Genomic DNA, 13,080 nt, shown 5'->3' with positions numbered 1-13,080 from the left:
TCTCCCATATTACAGTTTGTTTTACCATACTAAAGGAGCCTCTTACTGACTGTGACTGGTCATAAAATAGTTTTATTTTGGGGCCCCACTTTTAGTTTTGCCCAGGGCCCCACTTTGTCTAGAACCGGCCCTGGATAGATATGAGATAGATAGATAGATAGATAGATAGATAGATAGATAGATAGATAGATAGATAGATAGATTGATAGATTGTTGGTCAGTTTTGTACAACAATTCCTTGCAACAATATATTCTTCTTTCATTTTTTTACATTTTTATTTTAGACGTTGCTTGTGTCTTAACAGTCTGGGTTTGAAAAAAAAAAAACTATATATAGTTGGGGCGCCAATGAAACCAATAGAGATTTGATACCCATTTTCTCCGGCGCTCCTGTTCATCCAGGGCACCAAAAGTCACTGCAGTCACTGTTTCATGCCACCACATGCCTTCTACAGTCGGCAACTAATGCTGATTTTTTTTAAATCTTGGACATCGCCTTTAAAGGAAACCTACCACTTGAAGTGGCAGGTATAAGGGGGAACTACCGAGCACCAGCTCAGGGTGAGCTGGTGCCGGAGCTTAGTTTTGTTAGTGTTTTAAACCGCAGTATCGCGGTTTAAAACACTTTTTAAACTTTATGGCCGAAGCTGCTTCGGCGCAGGGAGGTACGCGCTCAGCGCACCATGCGCGCGACCGTGCCCGCGGCTACATGGGAAGTGAATGAGAGCCGCGGGCACGGTGGCGCGCATGGTGCGCCGAGCGCGTACCTCCCTGCGCCGAAGCAGCTTCGGCCATAAAGTTTAAAAAGTGTTTTAAACCGCGATACTGCGGTTTAAAACACTAACAAAACTAAGCTCCGGCACCAGCTCACCCTGAGCTGGTGCTCGGTAGTTCCCCCTTATACCTGCCACTTCAAGTGGTAGGTTTCCTTTAAGGAAAAAGTTTAACTTAGAAAATAATTGGGGTTTGAGGGTAAATAACAAACAAAAAAATGACTACATTTTCATGTAAACTGAAAGGAACAAGTGGCGCTATCATAAAGAGAGAAGTATTCTACATGTCTAACATAATATGGCACATCTTTTACACAGAATAAGCCATTGTGAGAATTTTGAGACATTTTCTGTCTGCCTGATCTGGTTTGAAGGAAAAAGTAAAACTTAAGGTGTGACTTTGGTGTAAAGTTCCTCTGACATCAAAGTATGTTGTACAGTGGGAGGAACACGAAATGCTACAAGCAAGAGAGAAGTGTCTAATATGTCTAACAAGGTGTTGTAAATCTATGACCCAGGATAGGTCATTGTGTGAATTTTGGCAAATTGCCTGATCTGGTTTAAAGCTAATGTTAAAACTTCCCAGTGTGCATTTCCAGTGCGACATCACAAATTGAAATGAAATATTGTCTCTTTGGTTCCATCAATGGTTGATGGTTGACTCCATTCGATAGAAGGTGACACGTTGGGCTATTTTTGCCCTCCAAATGACTAAATTTTATAGATGTGAATTTGATGGACATATGTCTTTCTTCATCCTATATAACTATGTTAATGGAACCCATTAAGGTCTGGGAACAAATGGCTGATCCTTTGATAATTTCCATGGTCAGAGTCTTAAGATATCCATTTCTAAATCACATCGGACATGCTGGAAGAGCCTATTTTAAGCCTTAAGCAATTTCCAGTAAATTGGAGTAATTACTGGGCACGTAGTCACCTCTGATTACACCCACGTCTTCATACTATATCGAGTCCTTCATACTATCACATCTGTAAGGCTGAGAAGCTCCATCCAAATGCTTTCGAAATATTTCCAGTCATTTCCTTTAGTTTTGTAAAGTTAAACTTCATCTAATAAATATTTCTGTTGTCTTACTTTTTGTTCATAACTGAGGTTTTATATCTGTGGGGAGTTTTCATCATTTTATTCAGCGTGAATGCGGCATGACAGGGTCTACAGGGAGAAGATGTTGCCTGGTCTGTTTTATTCTGTTTATCTTGCGTGTGTGCAAAGTGTCTGCTAATTCAGTTCACATTTCCGTTCTCTATTCCTGATTGATCTCGCTGCATCTGCATATAATCTGATCCCTGTGGCTATCAGTTCTCGCAGTATACAGAGGAAGAATACGTTGTCTTAGGCCATCATAGTGTCCAAAGAATGTCCATCATGTGATGGACATCCAAGGTCGGGGATATTTCCGGTATATGGGGTTTTGTAAATAACTTTACAAACAGGGATGTTACTATGAGAGGAAGGGCCTCATAGCAGACTGCTGAATGGGGCCCCCCTTACTCCTTAAAAATTATATACATATTTGCATACTCGTACATGTGAGTTACAATCACACACAGTTGGGCTCATTTACTAAAGGCACAAATTGCTAATTTTCGTCGGCTCCGGCATGCATGCGACGGAAATCAAGGGGCGTGGCCGTCGGAAAACCCGACGGATTCGGAAAAACCGCTGTATTTTTTTTTTTTTTAAATATTTCGCTTGACATGCACCAGGAATAGGATGGTGAACTCCGGCGTACCTCGCCGCAACAGCGACACCTAGTGGACTGGAATTTTGCTGAAACTCGAAGGACACCTTCCGCCTACTGTCCCTGGAGAAGTGACTGCACCATTGTTTGCCACTCGCTGGATCTCTAGGTCCTTAAAAAATTCCATGGGTTGCCCTATGGATGGAAAAACTCGCCTTTATGCACATTATCCAACAGCCCACATGTGCTGATCACTACCCCAGCCAGATACATGTCCCATTATTTTGGGGGATTTCGGTTCATTCTTGGCCTTGTCTAGATTATTCGTAGTGACAACAGTGTACAGTGTTGTTTGGTTCTGCGACTAACATGGCTGTTAAATAAAGAAAGCTGCTATCATAACAAGCTTAATAACGTGTCACTTGCCGCGCTTTCCTTATAATTAGCGAGCTCCAGAGACGAGATTAAAATCTGCATAAACACTTCATTCCAGTCATCTGCATAAATGCGTTTAGGAATCGCTGTGGACATTATTTACCAGTGTCACCTCTCGGCGAGGCTTGTGATTGCATTTACTAAACCGCTATTTTCCAGCCGTTGTGAAGTGTCTTATGCAAAATAACACGTAAAGCGCAATTCTCCCAGAATCAAATAGACGTAAAGGAAACAACACGGCCTACAAATATAACTCCTCATATGGTAGGTGGTTACAAATTCTATGTCTGTAAACCACTTCCTACCTTTGTACTATCTATTCCTGCCCTAATTATTGCAACATGGTGGAGGTAATGGCTTTACATTCTTCTGTCGGCCTAATGAAGGCCTCCAGGTTTGCCTATAAGGCCCTGCAGGCCCCATTGTAGCCTCTGTACTGCCTGAGGCAAAAATAGAAATGCCCCCTTCCCCCACAACCACCACACAAACACCTACACATGCCTGATTCAGAACAGAATAACAAAAGTACATCCCACTGAATATATGATGATCAGAGAGTGAGTTAGTCTGATTGTAAGAAGTAGGAGAGGGTGAATAACATGAATATAAGATCACGTTACCCTTTTACCGGGTTCAGCTATAGACAATATTTTGCCAGCCTGGGCACCATAGACACCATACACACATACAGTATATAGGTGCCATATACACACTGAATATACACACTATATACAAATACACACATATAGTGTATATATGCTGTGTATATATATATATACACCTTATACACCATATACACACATACTGCATATACAAATCATATACATACAGTATAATCACACAATATAAACACACACTTCTCGACTCATCACCCTATAGGCAGGGTGTGCAGTGCAGCATAGTATAAATCCTCCATTTTTTAGAACACACTGTACTCACTCTGCTGCTGCCTGCCTAACCTGAATGCTGCGAATCAACTGCACTTCTCACTTGTATTCTGCAGCCGACTGGAGGGTGGGCAGCACTTGTGGGGGGAGTTGCTGGGCAGTAGGCTTTAAGGATGATGAGGAGCAGGATGACTGGGCTGCAATGTATTAAAGTCAAAGTCAGTCACCCAGATGCTGGTAGTCAGGAGCTGCTACTTGGTAGTGGCAGTGAGCTTGAACACCGCTGCCGACCCCTCAGTGCTCTACTTTCTGCCGCCTGAGGCAGGATTTTCATCCTGCCTCCGGGCAGTCTCCTTGTTACTTTTTAGTAATAATGATGCAGCACATGAGTAGTGCAGTGTTTTAATGAAGCAGCCAAATAATTGCATGATCCAGCCCCCCATGAGGAACTAATAAAAATTGTAAAAACAAATATTAGCTGAATTCAAAAAGGCCAAAAAATTTAAATGGGAAAATACAAAATTCAAAAACATACTGGGTAATCCCACATCCGTTGCAATCTAATCTGAGTGTGGAGCACAATGGGTCAAATTTACTTACCTGTCCGAGTTGTGATCGCCGACGATCCTGCCCTCTGCCGCTATCCACATAGATCCTGCACCCAATATCCTGCATGTGTCGTTTAGGAGTTCACCTTCTTCTTCCTGGTGCATGTAAGTGCTTGGCTTGCCACACAAATTTGAATGTTAAATCCCGCACTTAGTCCGAATCCACCGGATCGTCTGACTGCCTGCCCCCCAATTTCTGTCGCATGAAAGCCAGCGCCAATGCACCAAAATCTGATCGTGTGCGCCAAAAAACCCTTCTAAATGCGGTGCACATCGGAAATCGTCAGATATTCCAATGATAGTGCAGTCCACGGACCCTTAGTTAATGTGTAAGATTGTAAATATATATATATATATAAAAAAAACAACATTTTAACAAAGGTAAACAAATAATAAACTCCAAAATGGTAAAAAATAAAAACTATAACTGTATATTATGTTTGCTGTAGATTCCTGGATTTCTTATAGAAGATATTTTCATCATTCAAAAGTAAAAAATATATATACACAGTACATAACCGTGTTATTATACCACATCAGGAACTCCATTAATTTAATGTTTTGTTGCCAAACCCCAACCATTAATCATTTGATTCCCTTAGTTAATTTTCATGGATAATGGATCCATTCACTGTTTTCCCTTATTTACTGACTAAGGCTATATTCACACTGGCATATGGGAGCCGTATATATGGGCAATATATATATACGGCGTATATACGTCCCCCATAGACGGCAATGGGCGCACAACGCTGTACGGGAGCGGTACGGTGCAGCCCATGTGCAGCATTGTACCGTTCCCTAGCTGGGAGAAAGATGGGACATATCCAATCTTTCTCCAGAATAAGGCGCTGTGCCCCATGTTACTCTATGGAGAGGGGCGGCACTCACCCCCCCCCCCCCCCCATCCTCTCCCTGGCGCCGACTTGTGCCCGCCGTACTACGGTACTGCAGGCACAAGTTAGTGTGAGTGTAGCCTAAGGATCAATTCACATCTCTGATGTTATTTCTTCAGTTATTTCTTTCTATTATTGTGAGACAAAATCATGAGTGGTCGTTGTTTTTTGGTATACCTTATCTTTGTAAGGACCTATTCTGCGTGATCGACCTCTCCTGATTTTGGCTCACAATAACTGAAGGAAATTTCTGAAGACTTATCAGAGATGTGAACTGACCCTTAGAAGTCGGGTGTCAGATAATTTCGAATTTTTCCAGTTGACCTTACGATGGCCATGGTAGTCAATGGTCATTTAGATCTACTACCTTCCTCAGGCTCTCCTATAGACATTGGTGGCTTATCCAAGTAATGTCCCCCACCATCAGCAGCTAGATAGACCCCAATAGGCACAGGTATAATAAAAACTTCTCTTCAGATTGTTTATTTAAAGGCAAAAACTGGTAAATGCCGCGTCACAATTCTAGGTATCTCCACAATAGAACATAAACTCTGGAAAAATGCTCATAAATTTGGATCCTTTGAATATAAGACAAATGATTTTGACTCGAATCATCTGCCTCATCTGCCGTTCCTGAATCTCACCTGAACGCTGACAGATGAAAAATACAGAACCGCGTCCAAGGGATTTATCTGTGAAAATATTTTCATCTTAAAAATGTCACTGCAAAACTAGATTAATTTCGCAGAACATGAGTAAAGCTTTGATAAATCCTTTGCATGATGTCTTCTGCATAAATTAGACTGGGTCACGTACCAGATAGCAGAAGCCAGGCTGTGCCCGTCTTTCATTACTTACATTTACATTTTATTAAGTTATTCATATTAGGTCAATTATAACAAAGTGTAAAATATTTTACAATAATAGAATTATAATACCTAAAAATAGCTTTGTTGGACTCTTATTACTGTGGTGATTTTCAGCCTTATCTTAATTGCAGCCATTTTTATGATATGCAAATTAGTAGACATGAGTCAACTTCTGAAGAGAAGAGTCAAGTTTTCTCCAAGCTGCTCACCACCACCAACTCCCCCACCACCACCACTACCCTCTCAGCTGTTTTCATAAACTGGCAAATGGAGAATAAAACAGGAAGCAAACAGCTCCATTCTCAGGGTAGTGGTCAGACCAAGTAAGTGCAGATCAGCTCAAATTCACTTGAATAGATGCTAGAGGTGAAATAACAAAGTGTAGACACTACATAGAGGATGGAGCTTTCTGCTTCCAGTTTTATTCTCTGTTTATCAGCTACCGAGAGCTGATGATCCGCGTTGGTGCTGCATCAATCTAATATTGAGGACTAGTGATGAACAGATCCAGTGAGGTGGACAGAATCGACCAAGTTCGACTGAGCCTGAACCACATAATTATGTTCCGGGACAGGTCCAGGGATCTTAGCACCGCTATTTAAAACCCGCAATCAGTTCTGGCAAAACTGCTGGCACCATTTTCCCGGAAATTGTTACTCCCCGTGCCGCTTACTTCCGGGTGCTATCATGGGTGCTAAATGGCAGAGGGAACCAAACCCCAACTGAAGTTCAGGTTCGCGGGGACCAAACCCGCGACGTTTGTCACGGATCCAAACATTGCGGGTTTGTGTCCATTTGTCACTACTACTATATATTTAGTATAAATCATCAATATTTTGAGCTGGAATTCCATCTGCAGTTAACATTGGGTAAATGTCAGGTGAAATCCTTCTAACCTCATTCACATAAATAAAATAACTGATGTTTTCCAGTTCCATAATAGACCACACATACATTTATGATGTCACGTGTTACTATTCCCATAGCGGAGGAATCCTCCTGTACACCAGTCTATTATGCTCACTTGACGTAGAAAGCGAGATTTTTGGAAATCATCCATCTCCGGCGATCCCTCTAATCATCTTCAGCTTTCTATTAAACCTCCATTAAAAAGAGCGCGGTGAAATCACCATATTGGCTACCCTCGTGTGCGGCTGACATACATCTTTTTGTAATATGTAGATAGGAACATTTGTCCTGCCATCATTAAATGGCATTTCTTATTAATATCCTACAAAATGCCAGCAAAACATGCAGTGTCTGTCGCCAGGGCTGTTCATTAAGTAATGATGTGATCGGAAATGTCACCCAACCAGTGTGAATAAAGCTCTCGCCGTCACAATTCCCGATTCAGCTCAGATCATATCTGATTCAAGACGGGAAAATTTTGGCAGCAATTATTTAACTTGTGAAAGATAAGTTCATATCTTCAGTTAAACAGTCGAAATGTAAAAAGAATAGATACCGGTGCTTAGCATTTTAATTGGCTTACTCCGTGCCGGAATGCGAGGCTTTTCTTTCTCATCTTTAAGCGATGTAGAATTAAAGGAATATTCCAGTAAGAACGGATGAACTGTATAATGCTTAGGCCAGACATGTATCTGGTGTTCTTATAATCAGCGTGTCATGCTCCACCCACTCTGCACTAAGCATGAGGCTGTGCGCCAAAGTCAGTTGTTAAGAAAAAACTAATGTTAATGTCTGTTTTTCACAGCAGATTTGACTGGCATCTGTTTTCCATGAATCCTCATAAACTATAACATATGAATGATCTGAGAAGAAAGGTTCTGACTAGGACATGCTCTTCTTTTGAAAGGAAATCTGCCATCAAAATAAAACATGATACACCAGGGACATTACTCATAGATCCAGGCAGTGTGACAGTGGTAATCTTCTTATATGTGTTATCCATGGCCTCCTTCCTTCTAATATCACTCTGGGGGTATTACTAGAGCCCCTCCATGCTGTAGCTTCACATGCTCCTTTGACACTTCCCCCTCCATCTGCTTCTGTAATCCCACATTGTTGGAGGGGGAAGTTCTCTAGCAGAGAGGGGCTCTGATAACACCCCCCAGAGCCCTTGTAACTCATTAGCATAATTTTTAAAGTTCATTTTAGAAGGAAGTAAGGCCAAGCTTGATTTTGATGGTAGATTTCTTTTAAGAATCGGTTGCACTGTCCATTAAAGAGGACCTGTCACCTATAAACAAAAGTCACTAGAAGCTGCTTACTAAAGTAAGCAGCTCCTAGGGCTACCTAGCGCTACCCCTACTAGCATATTTATGAGGGGGCGGGACTAGGAGGTGGTAACTGCAGCCAAGGACAGCCCCCTTATGAATACGGCGGACCACATTGAGTGCGGTCTGGCGTTCCTATTGTACTTTGCGGCAGTGTCTGCTAGCTTTATCGGAGGGTTCAGATAAAGCCAGCAGTTTATCACTGCTAAAAGTGGGGTAGCGTATGATGCAAGGAATCCCTTCTTCCCCAGAGAACAACAGCACCGAACTGTTATCATGTTGTAGAACGGATTCTGTGCATCATATATCACTTTGATGCACAGAGTCTGTCATGCATTCTGTGGTCGGCCTATGAAACAGGACATTGTGAAACAAACTGACTACAGTAGTGTGAACGCACCCTAACGCATTGTAGAAATGCGTTCATTTTAATCTTGATGAACTCTGTTTTTATTTTTTTTGCATGTTTTTTTCAAGCCTTTTATGATTATTATTATGATTTATAATCATTTTTAACAAAATAATATAGAAAACTAAAATTTATCTTTGTTTAACATAACATAATTAAAACTCCCGTGAACTGTGGATACGACACATTACAAGAATTTTTAAAGCACTAAATCCTTATCTACAGACTAAACTTCACCTCGTTTACACAATGTTCTTCTTTTCTGTTTTTGGGCAGGTATAAGCAATGGTCAAACTCGTCAACCAGGGAAATCTCCAAGTTTTAGCATTAATTGGATGATGGGAAGTCCAGACCTGGAAGTTATTAATGCAACAACCGGGAAGAGGAACTGTGGAAGTCCATCCAGACTCTGCAAACACTTGCTATATGTTAGGTGGTCGAGGTTATATGAAAAGGTAACATTTTTGTCCATACAGTAATTTTTCTGCGGTACAAAACTATTAAAATTCTATAATTTATTGTCCTACATTAATATAAGGCAGAGTCTAAAATTATCATTTTTATAGTGTTCAATGTTTCTTGGAAATGTAAAAGAAGGACATTTCCCTTAAAGGACATGTACCACCAGATTGACTGATGCCAGACTAGTCCTACTCACATGTTCCTTTACTATTTCTTCTAGGAGGAACTTCTTTCATTATAATCCGGACAGGTGTGACTTTGCCCAAAAATATTTTTAAAAATTATGCAAATTAACGTAAACTTACCTAAGCGCCTCGGCTTATAATTTATTTACTCCCCCTCACACGGCCAGTTCCGCCTAGTCCCACCAGATTTCAGAGAGCCGGTGATGTCAGGGAACAGAGTGGATTTTTTTTTCTCGAAATTGTGCCTTTCCGGGATATAATAAAAAAAGTTCCTACTAATGAGTGAGGACTAATCTACCAGCAGTCAATCTGTTGGTAGCTGTCTTTCTAAGGGGTTGTCCGAAACTATAAAACAAAAAACTTTGGTGGCTGGGAGGGGGCTGCTTGAATATATAAACATGTACTCACTTTTGCAGTCCCTCCTGGGGTCCCGCGCTGCTATCTCTCCGGTTCGTGGCCCATACACTGTGTCGGGGACCACGTTTCCATAATTTCTAGGTGGTAAAAGTGGCAGGATCCGGTAACTTGAGTAAAGGCATAGTCAGTGCCTCAGGAAGTTGGGTGCAGACGTGGACTTAGGGTTTAGGCCAGTGGTGGCGAACCTATGGCACGGGTGCCCGAGGTGGCACTTAGAGCCATTTCTGTGGGCACTCAGGTTATCACCACAGGACGGAGTTCACCAGACAAGAACAAATCCACCAAATCTTTCTGGAGTCCCAGACAACTTAAGAGATGCTGCTGCTGCTCTATCTTTTTGAGGTCCCCCAGCTGGACCCTTCATTCTTCCTCTACAGAGACCCTGGAGAGAAGCTACAATGAGGTTGTAGCTTGGGCACTCGGTCTCCAAAAGATTTGCCATCACTGGTTTATCAGTAAACCCTCATTACAGACACCTTACAGCTGATTATTGTAATCTGGGACTATAGTAACATCCAGGGAGCTTCACCAGAGGTGACAGGGGGCAGAGGGGTCCGTCTGTAACTAAGGGTCATCTGTAAGTCATGTGTCCTTAAGTAGGGAACCGCCTGTAATAGGTTCCCTTTTATCTTTTTCAAACTATAAGGGTTTGGAAACGTAAAAAATGTATTTTGGTGAAATTATTATGAGTATTACAAACGATCTACCTATATTGGAAACATGAGAAACACCTCTTGTCCATAAGAGCTTACAATCTATGAGAAACATTAAGAAGTGTTCTGACGCTCCTATATTTTAGAAAACACGCCACAAATCATTTGTATTGTGTAACAGTTTCATTATTTAGGAAGGATTTGTGGGATTTTATGGACTGTGAAGAACATTATGCTGCATGATTACCCTTGTTAACTGCATGACTGACAAACGCCTCGTATTCCGAGCACAAAGATTGAATTTGCTGTGTGATATATTTACTGGTAATCACATAAAGAGGTTTTTCCCTGAGATAATATGGATCAGTGATGGCCTGGAAAAAGGCTGTTTCCTCTGTGACTGGTAAAGTGTGTTTTCTGCCATGTATATCTGAATTTGCATACATCCCAGGACACTATGTACTTGTACTAGCAGCAAAGTAGATGAGAGTCAAAGGGGTTGTCTAGATAATTTATCCTCAGGCTATCAAAATTGGATCAGTGGAAACTGACATCCAACCCCTACATCAATCAGCTGTGAGGGTCTGCAATGAGGCCGGGCACTATATAGTATGTAGAGTGTGTAGTTGTTGGGCACCAATTATGTGGTCTCGCTTCCCTTCATTCCAATTACTGTCAACACTTTACAGAAAAGTTAACAAAGTGGGTGGGGCTGCCACCCTCACAGCCAACGTTTACTAATACTCTGTTAATTAGACTGCTTAAATGTAGCCCACCTTTTATTCCCTGAATGTTCATCAAGTGATTCAGCAGTTCTGCTACTTACTTTTGTATAGTGTGCAGACCCTCCATACTTCTTTCTTTACATCTCTGAGCTCTGCTGAGGAGGAGCTGCAGCTGCAGATTATGACTCATCCTGCTCCCTGTCTCTGTCAATGCGAACAGACTATGAGAAGAGAGACACAGCGGGTGCTGCTATTATGGATGACCCGGAGCAAAGACAGAGAAGGCAGCCGTGTGTCTCCCATCATCCTCCCTTCTTCCTTCTCCTGGATTCTGTTTTGCTAACTAGACCAACATAAGTTGACAATTCATGAATTTGGCGCCCCCTGCACACTACACAGGACACTGCACATAGTACACACTGCACTGTTTTTAGTAAATGTGGATATGATTTGTATACAGTGCCGCCAATCTTCCTTGAGGTGACTAGCCGCAGCATTTTCCCTTTAGTCCATGTAGCACATGTAATGAATATGTTTCCAAACCAGTTAGAAGGACACGTTGCCCTTTAGTTGTATTATAGTATATTTACTAAGAAGACAATGGTATAATCATATACACTTTATATGCATGGAATCAGAATTCGGACTCCTCCGGTACAAGGCCTCTTTGCACTTCATTGTGATGAATGTTTTTCAGTTCGTAGAATGTGGTATCTAATATTTTTACCGCTCTCATAATAACAGTAATCCCCGTCCTCTTCCCGCCGCTCGCTAACGCTCTCAGGTACTTATCCCAGACAGAGATAAATAACCCACAAACACATTTTACATAGTCCGTTAACTACAAGAATCTCTCCAACCACATTTAACCATCCAATTCTCCAATATTTATGTGCATTTTAAGGTTGGCAATTAGAAAGCAGCCAGTGAATGAGCTAATTGAATTCCTAAATAAAAGCTTTCTCCATTACTCACGACGACTTACGTTATTGCTCTCGATATTGACAAAATAATTCATTTTGCTTAAACTGCAAAGGATGTATTGACACTCGAGATTCTCTCCCTTGCTACTTCATACAATATATTATTGGAAGTGCTAGTCAATTAAATCCTCGTATAGATAAGATTTCGCCAAAGCGTAGGGGAAAACGTAACCCTACAGTTGCTGGCGGTAGATAGGTCTACGGAACAGCGTAGTGTTATATTGCTTTACTGTTTAGTTTTTTTTTCCACTGTGGTTTTTAATAAAAAGTTACATTTTATAAGACCTTTTGGGAATTCTCGGCACGGCAAAGAATTTTCCTGTTTCTTAGCGTTATTAGTCACAGGAATGTCTCGTGTACCGCGCTTCCTTGGAATGCATTTTATTTTGTCACTAAGGACAGAATTCATAAAGCCGCAATCCCCTGTACCGCTCTCTTCCAGCAATTTAAGACATTTGTCAGCCAGCAACACACAATCCCCCTGCAGTGCAAGGGATCAAGGCCTAATGAAGTTTGGCTTATGAACCTTTTAACAGCTGCGTTCCGCCTGGAGATGTGTGTTTGCTCTATCCCCTTTAAAGGTCTCAATATTTGTCAGGTAAAGAGCAGCGGGGCTTCAGAATTTAAAAAAAAAAAAAAAAAATTATCGTTAGGAAAACAAAGGTTTACGGATCTAAAAAAATAACAGGAAGTGCATGTTACGTCTTAATATTAAAGAGGGAGACAAATTTTCATCAAAATTTTTTTAAATTACACCAAATGAAAAAATTCAAAACAATTTGCTTAATTATTTTGATTTTATTTTCTGTATTTTATTTCAAAAGGACTTCGTTTT

General features: G+C 41.2%; 1 protein-coding gene across 1 annotated transcript in view; it reads left to right on the top strand.

The window, feature by feature from the left end:
* ADARB2 (adenosine deaminase RNA specific B2 (inactive)) overlaps positions 1 to 13,080 on the top strand; it is a 463,608-nt gene that overhangs the window by 441,485 nt on the left and 9,043 nt on the right. The window contains exon 11 of the mRNA XM_072153999.1: positions 9,097 to 9,275. Coding sequence (XP_072010100.1) covers positions 9,097 to 9,275 — 179 coding nt within the window. The remainder of the gene's footprint in view (positions 1 to 9,096; positions 9,276 to 13,080) is intronic.

This window comes from Engystomops pustulosus, chromosome 5, assembly GCF_040894005.1.
Source record: "Engystomops pustulosus chromosome 5, aEngPut4.maternal, whole genome shotgun sequence".
Taxonomy (NCBI): Eukaryota; Metazoa; Chordata; class Amphibia; order Anura; family Leptodactylidae; genus Engystomops; species Engystomops pustulosus.
Note: the sequence above shows the minus strand (reverse complement) of the source record. Positions and strands in the feature narration are given on the sequence as shown.